This window comes from Anas acuta, chromosome 9 (assembly GCF_963932015.1).
Source record: "Anas acuta chromosome 9, bAnaAcu1.1, whole genome shotgun sequence".
Classification (NCBI taxonomy): Eukaryota; Metazoa; Chordata; class Aves; order Anseriformes; family Anatidae; genus Anas; species Anas acuta.
In genome coordinates, this window is record NC_088987.1 from 6,342,070 (window position 1) to 6,365,552 (window position 23,483).

At 36.3% G+C, this 23,483-nt stretch overlaps 1 protein-coding gene across 13 annotated transcripts in view; it reads left to right on the top strand.

The window, feature by feature from the left end:
* The window catches only part of NAALADL2 (N-acetylated alpha-linked acidic dipeptidase like 2), a 430,872-nt gene that overhangs the window by 257,223 nt on the left and 150,166 nt on the right, over positions 1 to 23,483 (top strand). For all 13 annotated transcript variants that reach the window (XR_011099258.1, XM_068691739.1, XM_068691746.1 and 10 more), the window contains one exon: positions 3,378 to 3,497. Coding sequence is in view for 12 of the 13 variants with exons in the window: in XM_068691739.1 (XP_068547840.1) it covers positions 3,378 to 3,497 (120 nt within the window). In the remaining variant the exon portion in view is untranslated. The remainder of the gene's footprint in view (positions 1 to 3,377; positions 3,498 to 23,483) is intronic.

Here is a 23,483-nt window from a genome sequence, read left to right on the forward strand (position 1 = left end):
CTAAATAGTCATATCTTTCTAACAACATAGCACAAAACAATTTGAAGAGTAAGTACCCAATTCAAATGGATAAAACAGCTCATTGTTTAGTCATTTCCTAGTTTTAGGGTAAGAGGATTTACCCTTCCATATCTAAATCAAGTACACAAGTGCTCTTTTTTCAGCACCTGATACAAATCCTTTTATCTCCTACCAAAGGAAAGCACTTAATCAAATTTGGGTTACTGCAGGTGGGGTATTTGGCTTTCTTAAATCTGGAATGCGTAAGATGAGAATTATGTCACGTTGTAAATATCCCTAAAATAGAGTAAGAAAAAAATATTTGTTGTTTTTGGAGTTAAGAATGTTGTGACTAAAACAGAACTTCACCCACCATAAATAGCCATTTCTTGGTGGATTATTGAGAAGGCAGCACTCTTTGGATTAATATAGGATTATCTAACATTATTTTAAAAGTATACTTTAAAATCTTCTACTTTATGCTAGAAATAAAGGATCCGATTAATAGAGCCCCATTGCATATAGTAAAAACAAAACTGACTACCCTTGAGCTAGTGTTCCTGTACTGGATGCAATAAGAAGTTGTTACTAAGTACTACAAGACATATTTTGCTTTTTATTACAAATTTTATTTTAGGTGTTCAAGTGTAGAAGAAAAGAAGGGATATGAATCTTTTTTTAAAAGTGTTGTTATAAATTTAACGTTCATTAATTTAATAAATGTAATAGTTTCTAGACTGTCCAGCCAAAATGTTATACTTTTGTTCTAAACTCTTACACTGAGTTAGTTCAGGAGGGGAGGAGCCATATGTAGTTTTACTCGAGATAATGTTTTATTTTGGTTCTTTGCAATTTTAACTGAAGTCTAGATCAGATTAACTGTGCAAACCTCCAGCAACTATCGGTAATGTTACCAGACTGAACTTGGACACATACATCATATGGAAGATGTGTAAACTCTTTGTTATATAGACTCAGCTGCTTTTTCATTTTTTAATGACTTCTTGCATGTAATCTCAATGTACAAAAGTATTTGATAGCTTTGATGTTGGGACTTTTAACATTTGGAGCAAAGAACATGGCCTGCAGTGTTTGGGTAACAAGGAGTAAAATTTGAGTTCTCACTGAATTAAAAAATGAGCTCTGTTTTTGTAGGGCCTTTTATTTAGTCTGCTCTTGTCGAGTGCATATGTTGGCTGGGAAGGACCAGTGAACAGCTCTTGAAGAAGCAGTTTGTATCCATAAATTAACGAAGAATATCCAAGGGCAGTTGCTAAATGTATTAATAATTGTGCAAACGTAGTTTTCCTGTTTACAGAGTGGTGGATAGCACCCTGGAGGAGCAGCTAGCAAAAATGATGCAAAGAGAAGAGGCTCATGAATGTGGGCAAGCATCTCATTTTCACACAGGCATACTGTAGAAGCAAATGGTTTGATACTTCATTATGTCATATCTTTGTGTATTGATTTTGCCTCAGGAAAAGTCAGTGTAGGTTCTTATATGACTGATGAAAGCTCTGATTTTCAGTTTGCTTGAGGGTAAGTGGGAAAGGCACTGGGTCCAAAGGAATTAGATAAGAGGTCTCCCCAGAAATCATCCTATGCATAACCTCTCAAGCTGTAAGACTTTTGAGACTAATAATTATTACGTTCCAGTGTATAATAACTAATTCTCTTGATTTTTTCATGCATTTCAGATACAGTAATCACACAGGAAAATTTATATTGCATTTCAGCCTATAGTCATCATTTGAATTTTATATGAAATAGTTTTCATGTTCTTCAGACATTAAAAACCCATATATCTATAAAATAATAATAAAACCCTGTATGAAGTGCCAGATTTTATGTGCCTATGTTTCAGTATTTGGTGTTAAATCGGATGTTTGCCTGTTGCAGAAGCGTTTTATTACTTTGGCTGAGCTTTCTGAATATCTGGTTTACACGGTAGTGATGACATGTTACAGACTTAGGAACTTCCTAACTTGAAAATTTTAAAGAATGCATTTAAGTACACAGGCTTTGGAAAAAAAAAATTAAAATATATATATATATATATATATATGAATTCATCTTAAATGTTAAAGCACAAACTCATAATTTTCAGATAGAATTGTATAAGGATAAATACTTTCCTAAAATACCCATCTTTAGGAATCTAGTAAAATTTCGCACATCCTACATAGCCAGAATAACTGTTGCTAGAATTTAAACAGCTTGTGTGAAATGTCCAAAGCCAGAACTGTTGCCTTTGGCAGTGAGTCCATAGTTACTGAAACTGAACTGAAAGAGAAGCTTTTCCATCTTGCACTGCTCATCTCATTTTAAGTTTTAAACACTCATGTAAGATTCTTGTGTTTTCTTGTGTTTGTATTTCATATGAACACTGTGTAAGGAATTTAGAGGTAACAGAATTTTGTTTATGATGTACTGAAAACTTCACAACATTCTAAAAAAAAAAAAGATTATCCTCTTACGTGGTTTTTGCCAGAATTTAGTGCTATAAATGTATGAGAAAAATGCCCTTGGTGATTCTTAAATTTTGTGTGTATATTTATTAATCTATATGTATACTTACATATTTATAAATCTATTTATGTTTACTTGTAAATCTATTTATGTATACATATTAAATCCTTGAAAACTCCTCTTGGAGTTTTTTTTTTTTCCTTTACAGCCAATGCTTGACACTGAATAATAACTTAGCCTACATACTCTTGCACTGTCCAAACTGAAGTGCTGAACATCTTCATGCTTTAAACATTTTGTAGTTGGTTGGAAGTGGTTCTACGTTAATATAAAAAAATAAGTATGATAGAAAAGTTTAAGCATTGGAGTGGTGTAATCAGTTGTAAATGTGGTTATCTAATGCATGGATAACTGATAAGAAAATACTTCATCAATTAAGCAAGGTTGTTTAAGGATCATATGAGATCCCCTAATTAAAACTTTGTATTGGTAGAGTGTGTATCTTTAGATGTTGTCACATGGTCTGTATAAACATTCACTCTCTCCTGAAATGCTTTACAAGACTCCATCTCCTTTTAAGAAATTAAGTAGAGGTTAGTTATTATCTCTTACATGGTTTTAAATGCATTCCTGTAGCTAATGAGGGGAAATTTTCATCATAATCAGCACCATTTATGGGGAGGTGGGGGTGGAAGGAAGTTATTTTCTATCACAACTGAGGAATTGTGATTCAAAACCAAAAGGCAGCAATGTATCTGTCAGATTTAGTTCTCAAGCTCTTTGCTATTACAACTATTGCCATAACTAGGAAATGGGATTAAGATACTCACAACTTCAGTTCTGTGGAAGGAGCACCCTCACTGATGCATGGTTGTAGGTATAATCTGAATTTTGTCTTCTCTTTACAGGCAGAACTCGTTGATGTACAGTATGGGACCATAGAAGACTTGATCCGGATTCAAGCCATTACAAACGTGACCAAAAAAATTGCACTTTTGAAGCTAGGACAATCACCTTTACTTTATAAGGTTAGTCTTACACTTGCTGTATTTTAACTGAATTATTTATTTCTTTTTTGAGTTTCAAACTACCAAAACTAGCCTTTTTCATTCTACCCCAACAAGTCAGGATTTACTGGTATTCAGATTCTTTGTTAATGCTAGCCACTTGGATCCACAGCGTCTCTTACATGTTACAGTTATTTACTTTGCTGCATATTGTACAGTGCCCCAGTACGATGCTGTATTTTCCCAGGTGTCCTATAAACCATTTGGCAAATAAAGAAATCCTATGAGGGGGGAAAAAAAAAAAAGGCAGCTGTGATTAGGAGTAGTTGGATCTTTGTTAAAACTGTACATGTAATACTGTGGAAATCTTGTTTCTGCATTATTGTATGTGGTGCTTGGCCTGCTGGCTGTAGGTTAAGCATGCTGGGAGAAGAAGCAGAGCACAGTGTGTGCTTTCCTGACCTTCGGCTTATGGGTTCTTTCCAGTCCCTGTGGGCTGTGTCTAAACCCCAGTGCTTTTGGTCTCACTACAGATACATGTATGCTGCTGCAAGCACTGAGATTGTGAAGTTGTAAGCAATAGAAAAAGCTACAGGAGGAGTAATACTGTTGGTTATGGATTTGTTAAAGAAATTACATCAGAACCAGATTGTAGTTGTGCTTCGTGGAGCAGGTGCTATTGCCTTCCTAGCTCTTTCTGCCATCCTTACCACCTCAGAGGGAAGAAAGGGACAGCATGAGCTGGAGAACAGCACTAATTTCTGTGGCGTTTCTGCTGCGTACCCTGAGATGCACGGATAGACATTTATCCTCCCTGCCATGAATGACCAGGCACTCCTGTAAAATCACAGGGATTTACTGGCCTGTGGATGGGCTACCAGCAGGTCAGAATGAGCACCGTGTTCTTCTTTTCTTTCACATTCTTTGGTTGCAATTATGTGGGGAGGGCTGCATGTGTATGTGTCTGCTCATTCTCCTGTAAGTCCAGCCCTGGCAGACAGCGCAGAGGTTGAGCTCAACAGTCCACTGGCACATTAGATATAATAGACTGAACATATAAAACATTTAAACTCTGAATGTCAACGGCCTTCTATTGCTAATATTTTATAAACAGAATGCTGTTTTGCCTTTCAGAAAATACACTAGCCCAATAAATAATTAAACAATTCATTCCCAATCCACAGAAGCAATTATAAAACAACAATAACTCCAGATCTTATAATTAACAGAATTAGGATCTGCTTTGTCGGCCATAGAAAGCCCAGTCGGGGACCACAACACAGGTTCAGAAAATAAGCACTTAATATTTTTTCTATAGGAATAATATTTGTCTCAATAAAAAATGCCATTTTCAACTGAGCAGCTTTAGCTCTTTGTCTAAATTATTTAGATGCAATCTAATTATGCTCGTGAAAGGTCAGTTATCATTGTTGGAACTTGGCTGTTGTGCATTATTTCCACCCATAGATCTTGCACTGCATTTCAATGCTGACTGACAAAAATAATGAAATAGCAGTTGGGGCTCATAATGTAGGAATTTGATAGAGATGCAAAGTTTGCTGTAATAGCATTGTCTACAGTGTCTTTGAAATGGACTTCTTACCAATTTAATTCTGTTCCTGTATGTACTTGTCAAGTAAGTACTTGCAGGACTGAATTACCAAGTAGTGCAGCTGAAGGAGGGCAAGACTGTTGGTGCTGAGGACTGGGCACATTCAGGAGCTTTTACTCTGGATCCGCTGCAGTCTGGTCCAAAGGAGTAAATGTTAATTGGTAGCTGAAGTAGATGAGCACCATTAGTGCTCATCTGCTTTTCCAAAAGCATCCATTTTGCATGTTCAGAGAGTGTTAAGCAATATGAACCAATGTGTGGGGAGTGGTGATGATCAGAAAAAGCCTGATCAGAAAAAGTTCCTGATCTGAACTAAGATGGCAGGGCACCCAAACGTATTTGATGTCAGTTTAATAATGCTTACTGGAGTCTTGAGGAGAAAACAAACAAACAAACAAAACAGCAATCCCTCAAACCCATGTTTTGTGTTCTGCTCACACAGGTGGCAAGTTTGCCCTTTATTTGTTATTTCTTCTTTTTGAGGTTGTAAACTGTCTTTTTTTTTTTTTTTTTTTTTTTTTTTAGGATATAGATTGTGTCTCTCTGGCTGTGAAATGGCCATAATCTTTTAAAAGTATGAGGAAAATATGTGAGAGGATAGAAATAGTCTTCTTTCATAAGGAATATTTGAAATAAAAGAGAAAGATTGCATTAAACAGCAAGTTCTCCTAGTCTACGTGGGCCCATATCTCACCGCTGAATCCACTTTTTGTCTCTTTTCCCCCTAAATTTTGTTTCTGTATTTACCGAGTCTATTTTAGCAGATGCTTCCCTCTGCCTATATTTTCCTTATCTCTGTAGTCCACGTGCTTGGTTTTGCATCACATGAAAACAGAACACTACTTCATAGCTGAGCTGTCACTACATATATACATATTTTTAAAAAAATTTTTTAACCGTTTTTCTTTCCAATTTCTGTATTTAACTTGTATCTTTCACATTTTAATACTTTTTAATTTTTCATTATTATTACTTTATACAAATATCTTACTTGGGATTTGGGTCTTATTTTTATAGATGCTGCACCAAGGTGCCTAAAGAGGTTTTTATCTTTGTAACACAATTTCTTATCTTGTCTTTGTTTTTCAGTTTTGTGTTTTCCTTTGCATGGGTATGCCTTTTGCTTCTCTCTCTTTTACTGCCTTCTAGACTGTTTTTCTGTGTTCTTCCTATTCTCACCTTTTGTGTTTTCATTTTATTTATTTATTTTTTAAGTCTCACCTATTCTTTCTCTCCCTACTGTGTCCATTGGAAAAAGGCTGAAAGAAATGATAAACTGCTGCTGACAGAAAGTTCACCATGAAACTGAAGAACACTTCAGTGCTTTTATCATGTGTGTGAAAAAAAAAAAAAAAGGCATGTGGTGGTAAAATAAGTAAAATAAAAAAACAGCTATCAAGGGAATATTTCATAGAAATATGCCCAAGTGATATAAATTTGAAAATTTTGGGATAAATACTGGCAGTATTTATCATGTTTATTTTAAAATGAATGCTAAAAGTGGGAGAAAAGAATGATGGATGTGATAACCCTTCCTCAAGGGCTGGAGAAAGTTACAGTGTGGAAAAGGCAGAGTCATTTTCAAAGGCAACCAAAAGGTTTAGGAATTTATGACTCCCAGCATTTGTCTGGATGCTTTCCTGTAGCAGCACAAGAAAAGGCAACTAACTGAAGAGGGGGACATACAAGCAGTACTCGCATGATGTGCTACCTTGGTATGGCTGTGATGCTAGTAGTCTTTTGCTACCAGGCACAGCACTGAGTAACTGATGGACAATTTTTAAACTACCATGGCTACTCCTAAAGTGATTTTGTGGCTACAGACCGAGACACTTTTAAGAGCCAGATTATTGCTGAGTAAAGAGGGGAATGGATTTGGAACAAGAAAAGCTTTCTTAAGGAGAAAGCTGAAACTAGACAAATTTAAAATGGAAATGAAGCTCATCTGGAACCAGCTTTTCCAGAGAGAAGGTGGAATACTTGTTTTCTCACACCTTCCAATTCAAAGTGACAACCTTCTGGCATTCTGGCTATAAGGAAAATGTGCCACAGTCACAGAAATTATGTTCTGGTGGAAGTCAGGGTATTGGGATCACTGGTGAACTTCAGGAACTAGTTACATCCAGTAGTAGGTCAGGGCACACTCGCTATGTCCTTGAATAAGAAGAATCCATAAATGTGGGGGAAGATAATGAAACTTATTACCAGTGGTTAAGCAAATCACTTTTGTGATGTAAAATACCTTCCTTGGAAAGAGCAGCTTGAGCTGCCTGCTGTGTTTGTAGACAGAAACATCCTCTTCCAATAGCATAAAATGTGTGGTGACAAAAAGACTGATTAAACCACCTCACTAGCACACAGCTGCTCTGCCCTAAAGCTTGTCTGAGTATATGTCATGACTGTGAACACATAAAAGAAGCCAGAGGAGGGTGTCTTTTTTCAGGAAGAACTGCACAGTAATTTCAATATTCACCCTCTGGAAATATCATGACTAGATTCATTTTTTGAAGAATGTGGTGAGTCTTGATCGTGATTTAATCTTTTGGTTTTGGGATTCGAGGAAAAGACATAATTTCTATCCTAAATTAACTTTTAATAGAGTAACAAAAGCCCTGAAGGCCAAATCACTTCATCTTTACAGTGTTCACATATTAACATTTTTTTCACATTCATTAAATGAAGATGTTGTTCTAATGTGTAAATATCTGTATTTATTTTAATAATTTACAGTCTTCATAAATATTCATACAATTGATTTTTATCTGTCATAAAGTTTAGAAGCATGGATGCTTGCATTGTTATGCAGAAGTTATTGGTAGGCACTTACAAGGATTTAGGAAATGGAAAAGAGTCTTAGAGTAAAAGCCATTTGCAAAAAGGTTTCTATTTAAAAATTGCATTTTAAATCAATTTACTTTGGAAAAAGTCACTGCACATTTCTACTGTCTACATTGCTTTATTTCTTTTTTCTTTTGAAGTTTGTATTTTTCTATCTGGCACGTTTTATGGCTAGCAGATATAACTGTAAAGATGACATTTGAAATTGCCATTTAACTGAGACTCCCTCCCTCCCTTCCTTCCTCCCCCCATTATATACATATGTGTATATGTGTATCCATATGAATGAATATACATGCATGTGTATATATTTATAAACGACGTAGTTTTTCAGGGATCCTAAACACCTGGTATATGTTTCATTATAAAGGATGCTGTTTTTTTATTTTGTAGGATGATTTTTTTTTTCCAAGGCATATAAGGAGTTTATATACCTATTTCCCATGTGAGTGCTGTGGGATATATAATGATATTATATCCCTTCGTGAAGCCCTTCTTGGAAATTGGGGCCAGAGGTGTAGGTAGTATGAATAAAAGTTATAGAAGAGTATAAAACTGGACCTGGAGATTTGGATTTGAAGCATTTATATAGTCCATTCCTTAGGGGAGATGAGCTTGTATCTCATTCCTGATAATTCTTTATCTATTTTAAGGATTTCAAGTATAGAGATCTGATAATTTTCCTCAGTAATGTTTTCCAGGACTGTTCCATGCAACAGTGCATGTGAAGCCTGTTAATTTTGCCCTTTGTGCTTGAAATGTGCCCAGCAGAAGTTTCCACTAGCCTTTGTATGCTCTGAGTTTATAGGAGATACCCTCCTTCAAGTCTCTTGCTTTTATTGGTGTTCTTTATCCCTCCTCCCCCCAAATATTATCAGGTTTAGATCACTTCTATTCCTAACCTTCCCGTTCTCAGCTTCTTTCATCCATTAGAAATGCTGTAGTCCAAAGAAGGCTACCTTTCATTTTTTTCTTCACTTCCTATACCAAAAAAACTTCTGTTCCAAGGTCTTTGCAAAATTTAATGGAAAGCAGTCTGTATGAAAAAGCAGTTTATGTAATTGAGTTTTCACACTGCCATCAATCCTGCTCCTGATGATGCTTTTGGTCAGCTATTTACCTCTTCCTGATGTCATGACTCATGGAATGATAACACACAAGCTATTTTGTTTCATGATTACTGAGAAGTTTTGTTTGTTCTGAAGAAAGAGCATGGGTCTTCCTTCATCTGAAAGCGTATCAAATTTAAATGATTGATAGATGTACTTCAGTTATATTCCTCCTGCTTTGACTGATAACAATACTTTCTTGTTTTTGAACAGAAGGGACAAGCTGTAACAGCTAATTAGAAAAATGTGGAGACGCCCTGCCTAGATGCCATTAATCTGTTCTGGGTTTGGGTGACTGAAGAATTCACCCTCAGCCCATTGAGTTACGTGTACCTGAGGTTAAAAAAAAAAAAAGTGTCTCCACACAGATTTATCACTTAATGTTTCAACCTGAAGTCAATAATTTTAAAATATTATTTGCAAACTTATTCTAGAGCAGCTTAAAAAATACAAATATGAAATATTTGACAAAACTTTGCTCTTATCTCTTTAGTCAAATGCACTGCAGCAAATAAAATTGGACAAAGAAATCCTTCTTTAGGCAGCCAAATTGGGGGAAAGTAATTGACTCTTGTAAGCAGAAAGATGAATATGTGAGGGGTGGGGTAGGAGAAGAGCAATCAATGTCCGGGAGGAAGCACAACTGTAGCACAGCTTGTCGATATTCTCTAGCAATTAACATTTTGGTTGCATCAGTAAAAGGACTTCGGGTTACTACTCATTTCATTTTGATTACAAAACCCTGGGTATGTTTGAGTGGAAGGAAAAGTGTTCTATTAGCAGAGTAAACAAGGAGGCATACAAGTTAATAAGAAAAGGTAGATATTGATTATTCTGCAATTCTGATGCCACAGAATTTTTCCAGAAGGTTTTGAGTTGTCGCTGCTGTTTTGCATGCATACCTGTATTCCCAGATCTAGTTCCCATTCTCTCTTTTACTTCTGGAGTGATACAGAAGTTCCTGAAGTCCCAGGGCTGAATCAAACACTAAATTCGTAGCTATTTTAATGGCTGTGTAGTCCTGTTATTTTCAGCAATGCTGACCATGTGTTTTTCTCTTCTGAAAATGATTCTAAATATTCACATATTCAATTGGCTGTTTAATTGCAGAATTAAACAGCCAATTCATCTGTTGAAAAATTAGTCCATCTCCTATTATGAATCACTGCTTCCTGAGGGAGTGGGATGACCATTTTATAGCAGGTCTCATCCGATTAATACAATACGCTTAAATTGAGTGAGAGTGTAAGTGGCTGCCTCCATTAAGAAATGGAGGATGTCTGACTCTCATTAAAAGAATTTGATTCTGGGGTCTTCTGAAGCTCTTGTCAGATTTTAGAGGTGTGAAGCCCAAGCATAATTTTCTATTTTATCAAGCCCTTAAAAAGTGAGTAGTAAATGCAATCATCCAATTTACTGAGTGCTGTGTCCTGATAAATGGTGCAAAGTCAAGTGAAATGGCTTTGCTGTGAGGCAATTGTTCTGAAGCAAAGCCGAGCAAAGAAATCCATTGCCTCAATTTGTACCTTGCAGCCTTAGATCCACACAGCTGATCAGCCGCTCGTGTGCAGGGCAATAGGAAAGACGTACACACCTTCTCTTTCCATTATAAAGTCTAAGCCTTTCGCATCTGGTTTTCTGCAGATGCAGTATGCACTAGCCAGACTTCTGCAGTGGCCTTAGCACTTTTTCTGCTGCTCATATATAAGGAATTGTAGATTGTTGATGTTTTCTTCTGCCCAAGCTGCTAATTGAGCTGGCCCTTCACATTTGTTGAACTTGGGCTTCACAAAAGAGCCACTGACAGACAAATTATCTGGGCCTATTTTCATCTCTGGTGTTTCCAGGCCATACTGTTTGATTTCAACAACAGATGAAAAAGTGCAAGAGAAAATGTGAGCGTATAAAAGCTCTGAGTAGAGATGAGGGGTGAATATACAGAGCCTCATTCTGCCTGGCCTAACTGCCTGGAGGTTCTCTGAAAGCACCAGATATTGATGGGAGGTGGAACAATGCAACCCATGCCCTTCATCATCCCAACCACCCACCCAAACAGCTCTGCAAGGGATAATTACAGCCCAGCAGTGTACATGCTGGTTATTTCCTAAATTTATGGTGACCAGAGCACAAGGTTGTCTTTCTTCAGACAAGTTTTCTTTATAAGTACACCCCTCATTGTACATTTGCATTGTACAACATGTTCTGTAGTAATTACGGGTTTTATTAAGAAGAGGTTATGCTGTTTAAGGGATGGCCTTTTCAGGCTTTTTTAGCCTTTTTTTTTTTTCTTGTTTCAAAGTAATTATTTCTTCATAATCAATTTCTTCATTTACATATCTGAGAATTGATTTGAAAGGTATCAAAATCATTACTCTTGAAGAAACTATGTAAAACTGTTATTTAACAGAGTACAGAAGTAAATAGTTCTGTTTCTGGTGTCAACATTTTGTTTGATAAATCAGGACATTGCAGATTGCAGATTACTGCTACTTAACTACTCATGCCTTGTTGCTTTTTGTGCCTTTTTTTTTTTTTTTTTTAGTCTGTACTTTAAAATTCATCTAAGTTAACATAGTTAAGCAAAAATTGTTTCAGTAAGCCTGAGGGTTCTGTGAATAGAAATAGCTTTGAAGCTGGTCCTACAGTTTACAAAATGTAGCCAGGTCCAGAACTTGGCTGGAATGGCACTTCTGTTCTGCATGGCTTTAGAAATTCATCTGTGAGAATTGGTTCACAAAATCAGCACTCGTGATTTATGTATGAAAATCTGAATTCTGCCCTTTCAAATACACCCGTAGTTTGCATTGTGATCCGAACTTTGAGTAAAAACGCGGTCTTGCTGAATGCTGATAGCCAACCTTTTCATTGGTGTCAGTGGGATTAGGTTTTTATACTTTATATTCTATAGCCTATAGAATTTTTTGATTATTTTCCCTAGGGTTATTTAATGCACTTCTTTCAGATCATCTGTAGCTGAATTTTTTGGAACATAGCTGGGTAAAATACATAACTGCTTGTCTGCAGGGTTTTAGGAGGTCTTTTTTTTTCTTCTTTCAAGAGGTGGAAGGGTACTTTTGGCATTCTATCTTTTCATTTGTTCTTTCTTTCCCTTGATGGTGCATTTCAATATGAAATTTTAATTCATATTAGATTAAAGGAAATTTAAATTAAATTGCACTTTAATTTCATCTTTAGGTCTGAGTGGTTAATTCCCAGACAATAACATGCCCAACAAAGTTAAATTTATCTTCTCTGTTACTCTAGATCCAGGTCTAAATAAATGGCAATTTGCTCAAGCTTGCATGTCCTCCTGCTATGTTCTGATGTTTCTAAGTGGGTTTGGCTTTTGTGTTTTGTTTTGTTTCTTTTGTGCTGTTGTTTTTTGGTGGTGGTGGTGGTATTTTTTTTTCCCAGTATTGAAGCAATTCTAAGCAACCTGCTAAACACAGTCAATTCTCCATATTTGAAATTGAAATTGTGATAATTCATGGTGATATTGTATGAAAAAAAATAAAATAAAAATCTAGTGTTTTTTGATACAACCAACCATGAATGTTGCATGCAAAAGGATTCCTGGGCTTCCTGATGTTCATTGGGAGATGAATATAGAAGTTGCATCAGCACAGTCTCTGTAACATTAAGTTAAAATTTGTGGGGCTGCTTCCCCAAACTAGCTTAAGATTCCATACAATAACAAGTAACTTTTCATTGGTAGTTGAAAATTTCACATTGCTTTTACACTTCAAATTGCTCTAAAAATCAGGTTCTTGATCAGGTTAAAAAAATATATATAAAATGTTGTTGCTGGTGATAGCCTTGTAATTGTAAATAACCCTGGTATGTGCGTTGGCCAAGGTTTGTCAGGGCTATGTCTAGATACAGGTAATAACTTAAGAGTAGGACAGAATATTTGCATTCTGCGAAGGTTGGAGGAGTGCCTGCACTGACGGTCCAACTTGTTATTTATGGTTTTCCCCTGCAAATTGCTATGCAGCCATCGTGAGAGCTCCTACCACACAGCCTCAGAAGTGACCTTGGGGTGACCTAGCGAGACCACCCTTTCACTAGCAGGAAGCGTATTTTTCATTTCTAAGTCAATCTTGGTTTTCCTGAGAGTAGGAAGTGATTATGTTGCCTTTTATAGCTGTATTCAGTTATATGTGATGGTTTTATGATATAAACTGTCCACTGGGGAACTGACCTGACAAGTCATTTCAGCCTGGCCTCCTGCTGTGATCTCAGAGTAAGAAAAGATAACACTTAATCCACTTAACTGCCCGACCATGTCCCATCCCTGTTTATCATATTATGGTGTGTAACAGAAAAAGGCAAGTCCAGATCTGCTGGTTCAGGTGATTCTTGGATTCCAAGTTTAAGAAACCTTTCTGACAGATTATAAATTAGCACACATCTGCCTGCTGTAGATGTTGCTCTCTCTCAATAACCATGCCCTCCTAGCAATGTAGAGTGTCACGGACACGTGTGGTATGCTGGATCTGCTGTTTGCAGTATCAGATGCAGGTTGTGCCCAGCAATGTAAGGTGGCCCCAGAATAAGAGACTTAAAACATGAAGCTTAAAACGTGAGATAAAGGGAAGACATTCATTCTGCATTAGGAGAATTGTAAACTAGCCTCCTTTTTCATGTGAGAACTAAATGGAACAGCAATCCGATTTAATCTTGTTTTAAAAGATCCGAGAAATCAAGTATTTTTTGCACAGTACTTCACTTGGCTGTAGGGGGAGCCTTAGCCTTTTGCCTTAGCCAAAGTGTTGGAAGGGTGGGTGATACAACATATGATAACGAGAAATTTTTCACTACAAAGTATTTAATTTTTATTTCATTCCTTCTCAGTGTGATGCAATTCATCACAAATTTGCTAATTATGAGAGGCTGGGATCTTATTAATATGACAAAGTTTATTTCTCAGTAGAGGAATAAGCTTTATACTGTGAGGCTTCTAGCATTCTGCTTTTTCTTCAGAATAATATAGAAACATAGCCTTAACCTTAAGGACATGAATATTCCCTTTATGTGACATGAGGAACATAGTTAAGTGTGTTGTTTAGTATGTTTTACAGGAACAATTCACCTTTAGCAAAAGAAACCGTGTCTTCTGTTTTTATTCAGGTAAAGCTCTCTGATGATAATGAGGTCATGACCATAGCATAGTGCTGTTACTGGTGAAATATTGCTACCTGAGACTGTGCAGTGAAATGCACAGACAATCACTTCATAAAAAATGATCATCTGCTTAGTCTTCTGTCATGAAGTTTTTATTAAATTGAAAAAATTCTCCATCATTTATGATGAGAACAGGAAAAAATATGTTCCCTGTCAGCCTGGTATCCTTCTCCGACATGAACCATATGCATGGTTCAAGTACCCAGTCATCTTTTCCTTTGGTATGCCTTTACCAAAAATGTCAGTCTGTGGTGGTATGATTTCCTGAAGTGGAGAATGTTAATCTGGCCCATCTTGTTTAATTATCATTATGAGTATTTCATGGACTGGTATATTCCACTTCTAAACTTCCACAACATCTTGTGGTGATGAGTTCCACTACATACTGACCAATGATTTCTTGATACGGAATTGCACACCCAGGAAAGCTGGTACTTACAGTTCTGGCAATGTTTTACCACTTATTACAAACCCAAAAGAGATGTAACAGCCTCCTCACAGAGTATATCAGACATGTAAATGACAGAAGTCAGAGGGTACCAGGTATATGGTAAGCACAAGTCTTTTCCCTTTAAGAGTCTTAGAAGAGTATGAACTTTTCCTCCTGGTCTCAAGACTAAGAAACAGTGTAATAAAACTTAGTGCTTCAGAAGTCTGTGATCCCTAAATAAATAACGCGCATGTAAGTGGATTTTTTAAGCTTTATTTTTCTGAAATTATGTTAGTTGATGTCTCATGGCCAAGTTGTGTTATATGATGAATGGCTTTGCCTCTGAAAAAGTTTATAACTACTAGGAAAAAGGATACCTTTAACGTTGCTATTAGCTATTATCATATTCTTTTACTACACTTCAAGAGGGGAAAAAATCATATTCAAAGGCAGATGTGTGCTTTGTGCTTGAAGAAGAAACAACACTTCCTTGTAGATCTCCTGGTGTTGACTTAAGCCCTTGGAATGGTGCCTTATTAACATTTTGGTCAATTTGATTTCAAATGATACACCTTCAATTTTTTTTTATTTTTTTTTCCTGGACAAAGCTTATGTATCTGGGAATCCATGTACTTCAATTTCCTAGCTAAAACCATCTGGGATTTTTATGCAGATGGGTAATACATGATGTTTATTGCTTTATAGAATTTAGAGGAGAAAGGATGACATGAAGTCATAATGCAGTATTACAACTGTGATAATTTATAATAAATAAATCTAATAAGTAAAAGAGTTATATTCAGATAGTAAAATTCAAAGCCATATATTAAGTTGAACACAAGCTGCATATAGACATAGAAAGCATATGGCTATGGAAATTAATGACTGAATAAATAAGCAATATACCATAATTTTGGCAATATTAAAGAATATAAATAGAAGAAATGTCATTGGCAAAATATTTTTTAAGTTAAAAAATGTTCTTTATATTCTTTAATATGTACTTCATCTACAACTTCTGAAGACAAATAAAACAGCAGTTATTCTCTTCTTAAAGAGGGATCTGTATATTGTTTAAGGTATGCACTTATTAACATAGAAACAGTACAGTTCAGATCCACCTCCTACACAGTAATGAATGCAACCTTCAGAAGTTTATATCTTCTTTTTGCATGTCTCAAAAGTGGGGCTGAGGGAGAGACTTTGGAAAGAACTTCATCTAGTAGATCCATATTTGTAAATTTAGATCTGAGTGTAATTGAGCAAATGGCTTGAGAGGATTTCTCAGACTTTGTGTTATCACCTGATCCCTGAACTCAGATGTGTACCGCTGCTGCCTTAGAATCATGGAAGTCACAGAATCATTAAGGTTGGAAAAGCCCTCCAAGATACCAAGTCCAACCACCCCCCAACCACCATCACCTACTGAACCATGTCCCCAGGCACCAGGCCCAACCTTTCTTTGAACACCCCAGGGACGGTGACTCCACCATCTCCCTGGGCAACCCATCCCAATGCCTGGCTGCTCTTTCTGAGAAGAAATGTCGCCTCGTTTCCAACCTGAACCTCCCCTGGTGCAACTTGAGGCCATTCCCTCTAGTCCTATTGCTAGTTACCTGTGAGAAGAGGCCAAACCCAAGCTCCCCACACCCTGCTTTCAAGCAGTTGTAGAGAGCAATAAGGTCTCTTCCTGGGAGAGCACCATGCTAAGTATCCTCCTTGAAATTAGATGTTTCAAAATTTAAACATTTAAAAGAAACATACAATATTTAAATGTGTTCTTCATGGAATGTCACGTGAACATTGTTCATGTTGTCTACCGAAGTCTTGTTTGAAAGAGCAGTTTAATAGGTGCTGGCAAAAAAAAAAAAGTTTGAAAATCATCATCTTTAAGACTTGCAACAGAACTGTTCAGCTGTTCAGCATCTCCTGTTGGCATATAGGCCCTTGTTGGAAACATGGACATCATTATTTTGTTTCTCTGAGTAGAGTTTTTTACTCATACAGTTGGCCATTCTTTACATTCTTTGTCTATTTTAGGATTCACCTTTAGCATGTACTATCAAAAAGAATCATAACATATCAAGTATTTTCCATCTCCTGAGAGTGTAAGGTTCACAACACATGTTTATAAAGCCTGATTCTTCTGGTTTCCTGTCAGTGTCAGTTTACTGAAATTTAGCAAGTTAAATTGGTGTAAAGCTGATGCAGTTTTATGCAGACCTAAGCCAAATTATGTAACTGTTAATTATTAATGTAACTATATCCTAAATATAATAGATGTAGTTGTACTTTCCATTAATAAGTGATGCAAAAGTAAGGTTGCTGTTTTTAACCCTGAATTGGCTTTCTTTTCACCTTTTTGAACAGTTGCAAGCAATAGTAAGTGCAAAGATTACTCCTCACTGCCAATCTGTCACCAGAGAAAAGGAATTAATGGGTGAGAACAGAAATTTCTATTTATGCTGTTTTCACTCCTTGCCTCATTTGCAAAGATGCTGCATGAGAAATTGCTTGTCTGAACTTGGAACCGTTCCCTGTTTTTCTATATATTCCTATGCTGTGTTAAACACCTGGGAATATGTCATCTTCATTTCTGTGTCAGACCATTCATTCATTGCGTGGCCTTGCAGCATAACATTGTGTTGCGCTTAAGCTTTTGTTTGTCTGGGGGCTTGTTGTTGTTTTGTTGCTGGTTTTGGAAGGTAATGTATGCTTTAAAGGCTTTTACTGAAAGTTCTGTCTCAAGAGAAAACAGGGATGTAACAGCAATTGATTGATCATGGGTTTCACTATTTCTTTTTCATTCTTCTTCTCAGTACAGTATTCCGTGTTTATGCTATTTAGAAGTCAGTTCGGTGGAGTTCTAGGAGCTGTAAGTGGTGCTAAATCTTTTCAGTGGGTCTATTACAGAGAACTGTATTTGCTTTTAACATAGAAGGTTCTGAAAGACATTTTCTTTCAGTCTTTCCTTACCTTCCCCAAGTAATTGTCAGAGAAAGACAAAAATGACCTAGTCAATCTCTCCTATGAATTTACTGTGGCTGCTGTCCGTGACCCAGTTGGGGAGAGGAATGACGGGGAGCAATAGCATTGCTCATGTATCTTTCTTAACCACCCTTTGAATGACCTTGTTTTGGTATTGGGGTCTTCCTTTCCTAATCACCACATAAAAAGATATTTATGACAATAACTTGGGCAGATTTTTTTTTTACGTTTTGTATTTTTCACTCCATTTTTTATGACAAGGCAAGGGCATCATTTTGGATTGATGTTCTGGAACTAATTGTATACTAGTCTTACTGCTTTTTTGTTGTTTTTGGAGGGTTTTGTTTTTAAACTGATGGTGAATGAATGACTTTGTAGTGCTCCGTGATTGCCAAAGTAATACGACTGCCTTCCTTGTTCTCATCAAGTACTTCAACCTTGGACCTCCTTCATGTAGCTCTTTCTACTATTTCATTTTGGTGAAATGGGCTATTTAGCTGGTCACAGGAGGAGCCAAAGCTCTGATTTACTGATGTGCTGAATGGAAAGTAGTGAGAAAGAAAGGACCTCGGAAGAAAAAACAAACAAAAACCCCTGCATGTGAAATGTGAAAATTTTCCATTTGCAGAAATGTCAGTCTCTGAGGGGAAAAAAAAAATAATAAGGAAACTAGCCTAATTTTGGATTTGGGGGCTTCCAAGGGAGTTTAGGATTGGAGGTTAGTACTGTGATATTTATAGGAAACTTTTATTGCTAACTTATTTAATAACTTTTTATATTTATGATAAAATAATATACACTAGGATGCGTTCTTTATGATCATGTCTTTTATCGTTCCTGGCTTGTGACTGTTTTTCTAATAAGGAAGATAAAATAAGTTCATTTCAATTATTGATTTACTTAAAGGGATGCTAACCAAGTAGTTAAACACTGCTCTCTTCTATGAATGAAAGTAAAATATTCACCAACCAATTAATAATCTGTAGTTTTCCAAGATCATATAGATATATGCATGAGGCTTAGATATAGCATACTTTGTATCGTTATGTGTTCCACTTGGAGACATAAAATTAAACCAAAATAAATTTAAAAATACCTAACAATTGTTTTATACAATGTCTAAGGAGACTGTTACATCATGCTCAAGGCATTTTAATGCATAAAACCCGATACAGTGTAGTGCCCCAGAACATACACTCCATGAGCAGAGAACGTTTTGCACTTTTGAAGCAATAATGTAGCTTTTCATAGAATCTCCCAGGACAGTAATTGTGAGAATAATAAAATAATTGAAGACTTTTTTTTTTTTTTGCACAGGTCTAATGAAGGCAGTTGTATTTTAACAATCTAGCAGATGCCCTGAGATGCAATTACTGAAGGCAGCAAATGTGCCTTAATTAAAAATCTACGACTGATTGTTATGTGGGTTGTGAGAACATCTGCTAATATCTTGATAGATTCAACATAACATCCATGCTCACAGAGCTAGCTATGTCTAAATCCTACTTTTATCTTGGAGATGATTGAGCAGAGAATGACTTGGGCTGTTTGCATTTCAACATTACTAAGTTTGAGTACTGAAAAATATATACTTGAGGCACGCCAAGGATATCCCAGATACGGGCTACATCTCTTATACAAATAGACAAAGATTGTTGAGAGAATCAAAAATTGCAAATTTGTATTGGTGTGTAGTTCAGTACTATAAAATCATAATTTGTGCTTTCTTAAGATTTCTATTTTCCTGTGTGCTGTCCAGTTATCAGTTTTAATGTGATGGTTCTGTGAGACAGATGCCAATGCACTCGAGGCAGGATACAGTCTCACTCTTTTCCAAATGGATAGTGGATGTTCATGAAGAAACACCAGTTGTTGTGAAGGTATTGCACCACAGTGGCGTTACTGAGGCTCTGTAGGTTGCTGTTGGTTTGGATAAATCGCAGAATATTTTAAGTTCAAAAATAGATATGTTCTCAAAATATCTATTCCTTGAAGGACAGAAAATTCTCCAAAATTAAATATATAAATTCCTCTTGCATGAAAGGTAAAAGTTAAATGGACAAGCACCATTTTTTTTTTTAATTTGACACAATATATTTAATAGTCCTTACATTAGAGACAATAGAAATCCCTTAAGTGCACCTATCTGCACTTTTTTTGTGGTACTGTTTACTGAGGTTAAACTATTACTGCTCATGAACATGACAACTTCAGTCTTGAATTGAACTTCTGTGTTCAGTTTGGACCTGAAGACCTAAATTCTGAGCCGCTACCACACGCACTGAGAGTTTGCTCCTGCCCTCTGTGCTGACGCACAGGGGACACCTGCTCGTCAGCCCTTTATAAAGCTCCAGGTATTGTGGGCTAATCTTGCCACTTAACAGTATGGAGTTAGCATGTTATTATGGCTATGGATGGAAGGACAGTAGGACAGAGGAAAACACTGCAAGCTGAGCAAGCTCATTTTCTGATGCCCCACTCAACAGCGCTGTGGTACCAGTGCAAGCGACCCCAGCTGAAGCTTGGTACTGCAGCGTGCAGCCAAGCTGAAGCTAAAAACCAGCATCACATAAGTAGTCAGGCTTTGTTCCACGCATGCCGTGTCTCCTGGCTGCCACATTCAAAAATGGTGAGGAGAAACAGCCTGCAGAGACCTGAGGCATCCCTGCAGGGGTGTCTAGGTGCATGAAATGTTTGCTGTGAAGAGCACGGCCACTAAACGAAAATCATGTCCTCCTTAACATAGAAAAACCTCTGCCATTCGTGCCCTGGACAAGGTGCATGGAAGTGGTGTACACTGGTCAGCATGGCTTTCCATAAGCGAAGTGCCCTGTGCAGGGGTATAGTATTTACAGATTACGTGCGCTGACTTTACAGCATCCTTTTAGAGGTAGCAGACCAAAAAACAGACAAACAAACAAAAAAAGGAATTACACACAGTTGTCTCAGGGCTGTGGTTGCATTGGTGGGTGGATTTGGATTAAAAGTTCTGGAGAACGCATGAAAAATAACCTAGAGTCTAATCAGTATATTCTCAATGATTTACCAAGATTTTAATTATATGCTTGTGTAATTGTGTTTTGTATGACAGATCTTCAGCTCTGTTCTCTGTGTAATAGAGTCTAAACATAGCCTAAAATAACTATAAATGTCATCAGAAACAACAGTTTCAGTATGAACAAGGAAAGGATATTGGCTTTTTGGAGGTCACTTATCTGGACATTCATCCAGACTGTTTCTTATTTTTAATGTTTACTGAATATTTAATGATACTTATTATACACACAGTGTTTTTCTACGTGCTTATTTAAAAGCGAGCAGTATTTCGTGAAGATGTAGGAATGCAATAGCAATAGGAAAGCCTTGGCGTTATATGCTCATCAAATAATGAAGCATTTTTTTTCTGGACTGTAAGCAATTCAATTATTTTCTTTCTGGAATAAATTAAGTAAAGCTTATTGAGTCCAATCAGCCCTTGTTTCTAGGGAATTGTAGTTCAATTTCATTTTTAATTAGACTGAATGTTGTGAATTTCTTAGCAGTGGTAAGCAAGATCTGGCAATAAAATATGCACTCAATTTGTATTAAAAGTTCCTAAAATCTAGTGCAGGGAACTGGCAATATATCTGGCTTATGTTTAATCGTCCAACTACACTTTTGTAAAAAATTTCTTTTTTAGAAACGGCTGATGTGTAACTAATTACTTTTCTCTGATAAAACTGTATTGAAGATGAGCAGACAGCAAACAGGAAAAAGTATGGGACAAAACGTTCAGTTCATTTTAAACTTAATACCGTATTTAAGAGCATATTGTTAAAATATTGCTGTGGAAGGACTGCAGGATTAAAGCAAATTGCTTTTGGGTTTGGAGATGGTGGCGAAAAATAATCTCAAGAGGCTTTTCAACTCTGACTTCTGTCTTAGGGGCTAGTGGATGACAAGCTGAATTGTGATATCAATGCTTGGGAGCTCTCAATCCACACAGATCTGCCAGTTTGTAGTAGCTCTGTTTTTATTCAACACTTTATTCCTTCTCTTCGTGTGAGTTGCTCCCATCGTAGCACCAGAGAAGCTGCTGTTCTTTGCATGTCTACTGTGATTCCAAATACTCATTGCCAGTCTTGCTTTTACTTGCTTTACTTTTGCTTTTGCTTTGTGGTTATATAGCATCTTATCCGTGTTCATACAATGTTGATGGACTTCTGTGTGAAATTTGGGTGCTCTAATAGTGCCATTCCTTAGAACAGGATAGTTTTGAGCTGAACTGGAAAAATACATTTATTTCATCATCCCCTTGGAGTCAGCCATTAAACTGGTTATGTCCTCCATCTCATTTACTATCTTAATACACTGCCTTGAGAATGGATCAGCAAAAGCCAAAACTTCATGGGATGGTATTTTGCCTGTAAATTATTTTCACCATTGCACCTGGACCTCTGACGAAAAATGTAGCAGCACAATTAAACATGCAGTAGTATTCAAAAATTAAGCTGAAGCCAAAATGGACCTTTGTTACCTTATTTGTTAGAAATATGGAAGTTGGAAGAGTTGTATAAAAATGTAGATGTGTATCTTTTTTTTTTTTTTTTTTTCCTAGAGTCTTGATTGTGGTACCATTGTATCTTCCAAGTAGCCTGTATTATTGTAGGTAATTGAGAGGACAGTGGCATCTAATTAAATCTGCAGTATGTGAAGTCGTATTTTTCTACTCAAGCAATCTGTTTCAGAAATAGAAATACTTTATGTCAGTGAGGTCTTCCAACAGTTTAAATGGCCCTTTACCCTTGCTTGGTAATTTTACTTACTGCCAATTAGTAAAATGAGATGGGATTTCCATTCAGAGTCTCATGATTTTAATTGGAACTTCAGTAGAAAAGAATAATTAATAACTTGTAGCCTGTCCAGCTAGTAAAGCTGTGTCTCAGATTAATGAACCATGTCTTCTGCACATTGCTCTACGAATCGAAAAATGCACTAGTTAAAAACTGGTTAGTTATTTCTCTAATTAACGTTGATCATTGCACTGAAATATAATTACAGTAGGAGATACAGCTCCTGGTAATATGTATGAATAAGTTTGATTTTAAACGGAGAGTAGTTTAAACAACTTCAGGAAAAATTGAAGCGTGTGTGAGGTTCTTCTGGATGCTTATAAAAGGTTAAAGTCACAAAATGCTAACCTTCTTTTTTTATAAGATACATGTTCTCCTCAGTGCTTATTGAAGGAGCTATTGATTCTTGGAAACAACTCTGAGTTATTTGAATATTATACAACTGTATTATTCCAACTATAAACACCATACTCCAAATGTGTACATAATGATGAGCTTACTTTAAATTAAAATAAAGATCTATGCTTTTAAAATTTAAAAAGATACATATTTTGATCAGTCAGGATTTTGTCATAGATTGAATTGTGACGTATTTTTTTTTCAGAATTCCTCAGAACGTTTTGCCTCCCATGTTTCACATATTTATCATTTCCTGACTGATAATCTTCATGCAAAAATTTCTTCTGGTAGAAAACTTTCTCTTCTGTAATACATCACAGGTTCATGTATGTTGTTTTTCCTATTTCTGTTATTTTCTCTCTTATTCTGGAACATGGTTGTATAGTGTGTATGGAAATATGTGAAAACTAGATCAAGAGGAATCTTACCTGTATGGAACAGATTTATACTGTTCTATTTACTGATACTTTTTAAGCATTATGTAATGACTGAAAGCCTGTAGGCTTGTGTAATACAGCTGAAAGCAGAATTAGATCTAATAAGAAAATGTCAGTGGATTCAACTTGAACATAGTATTGAGGAGAAGTAAAAAGTAACAGAAGGGAACCTATAGCA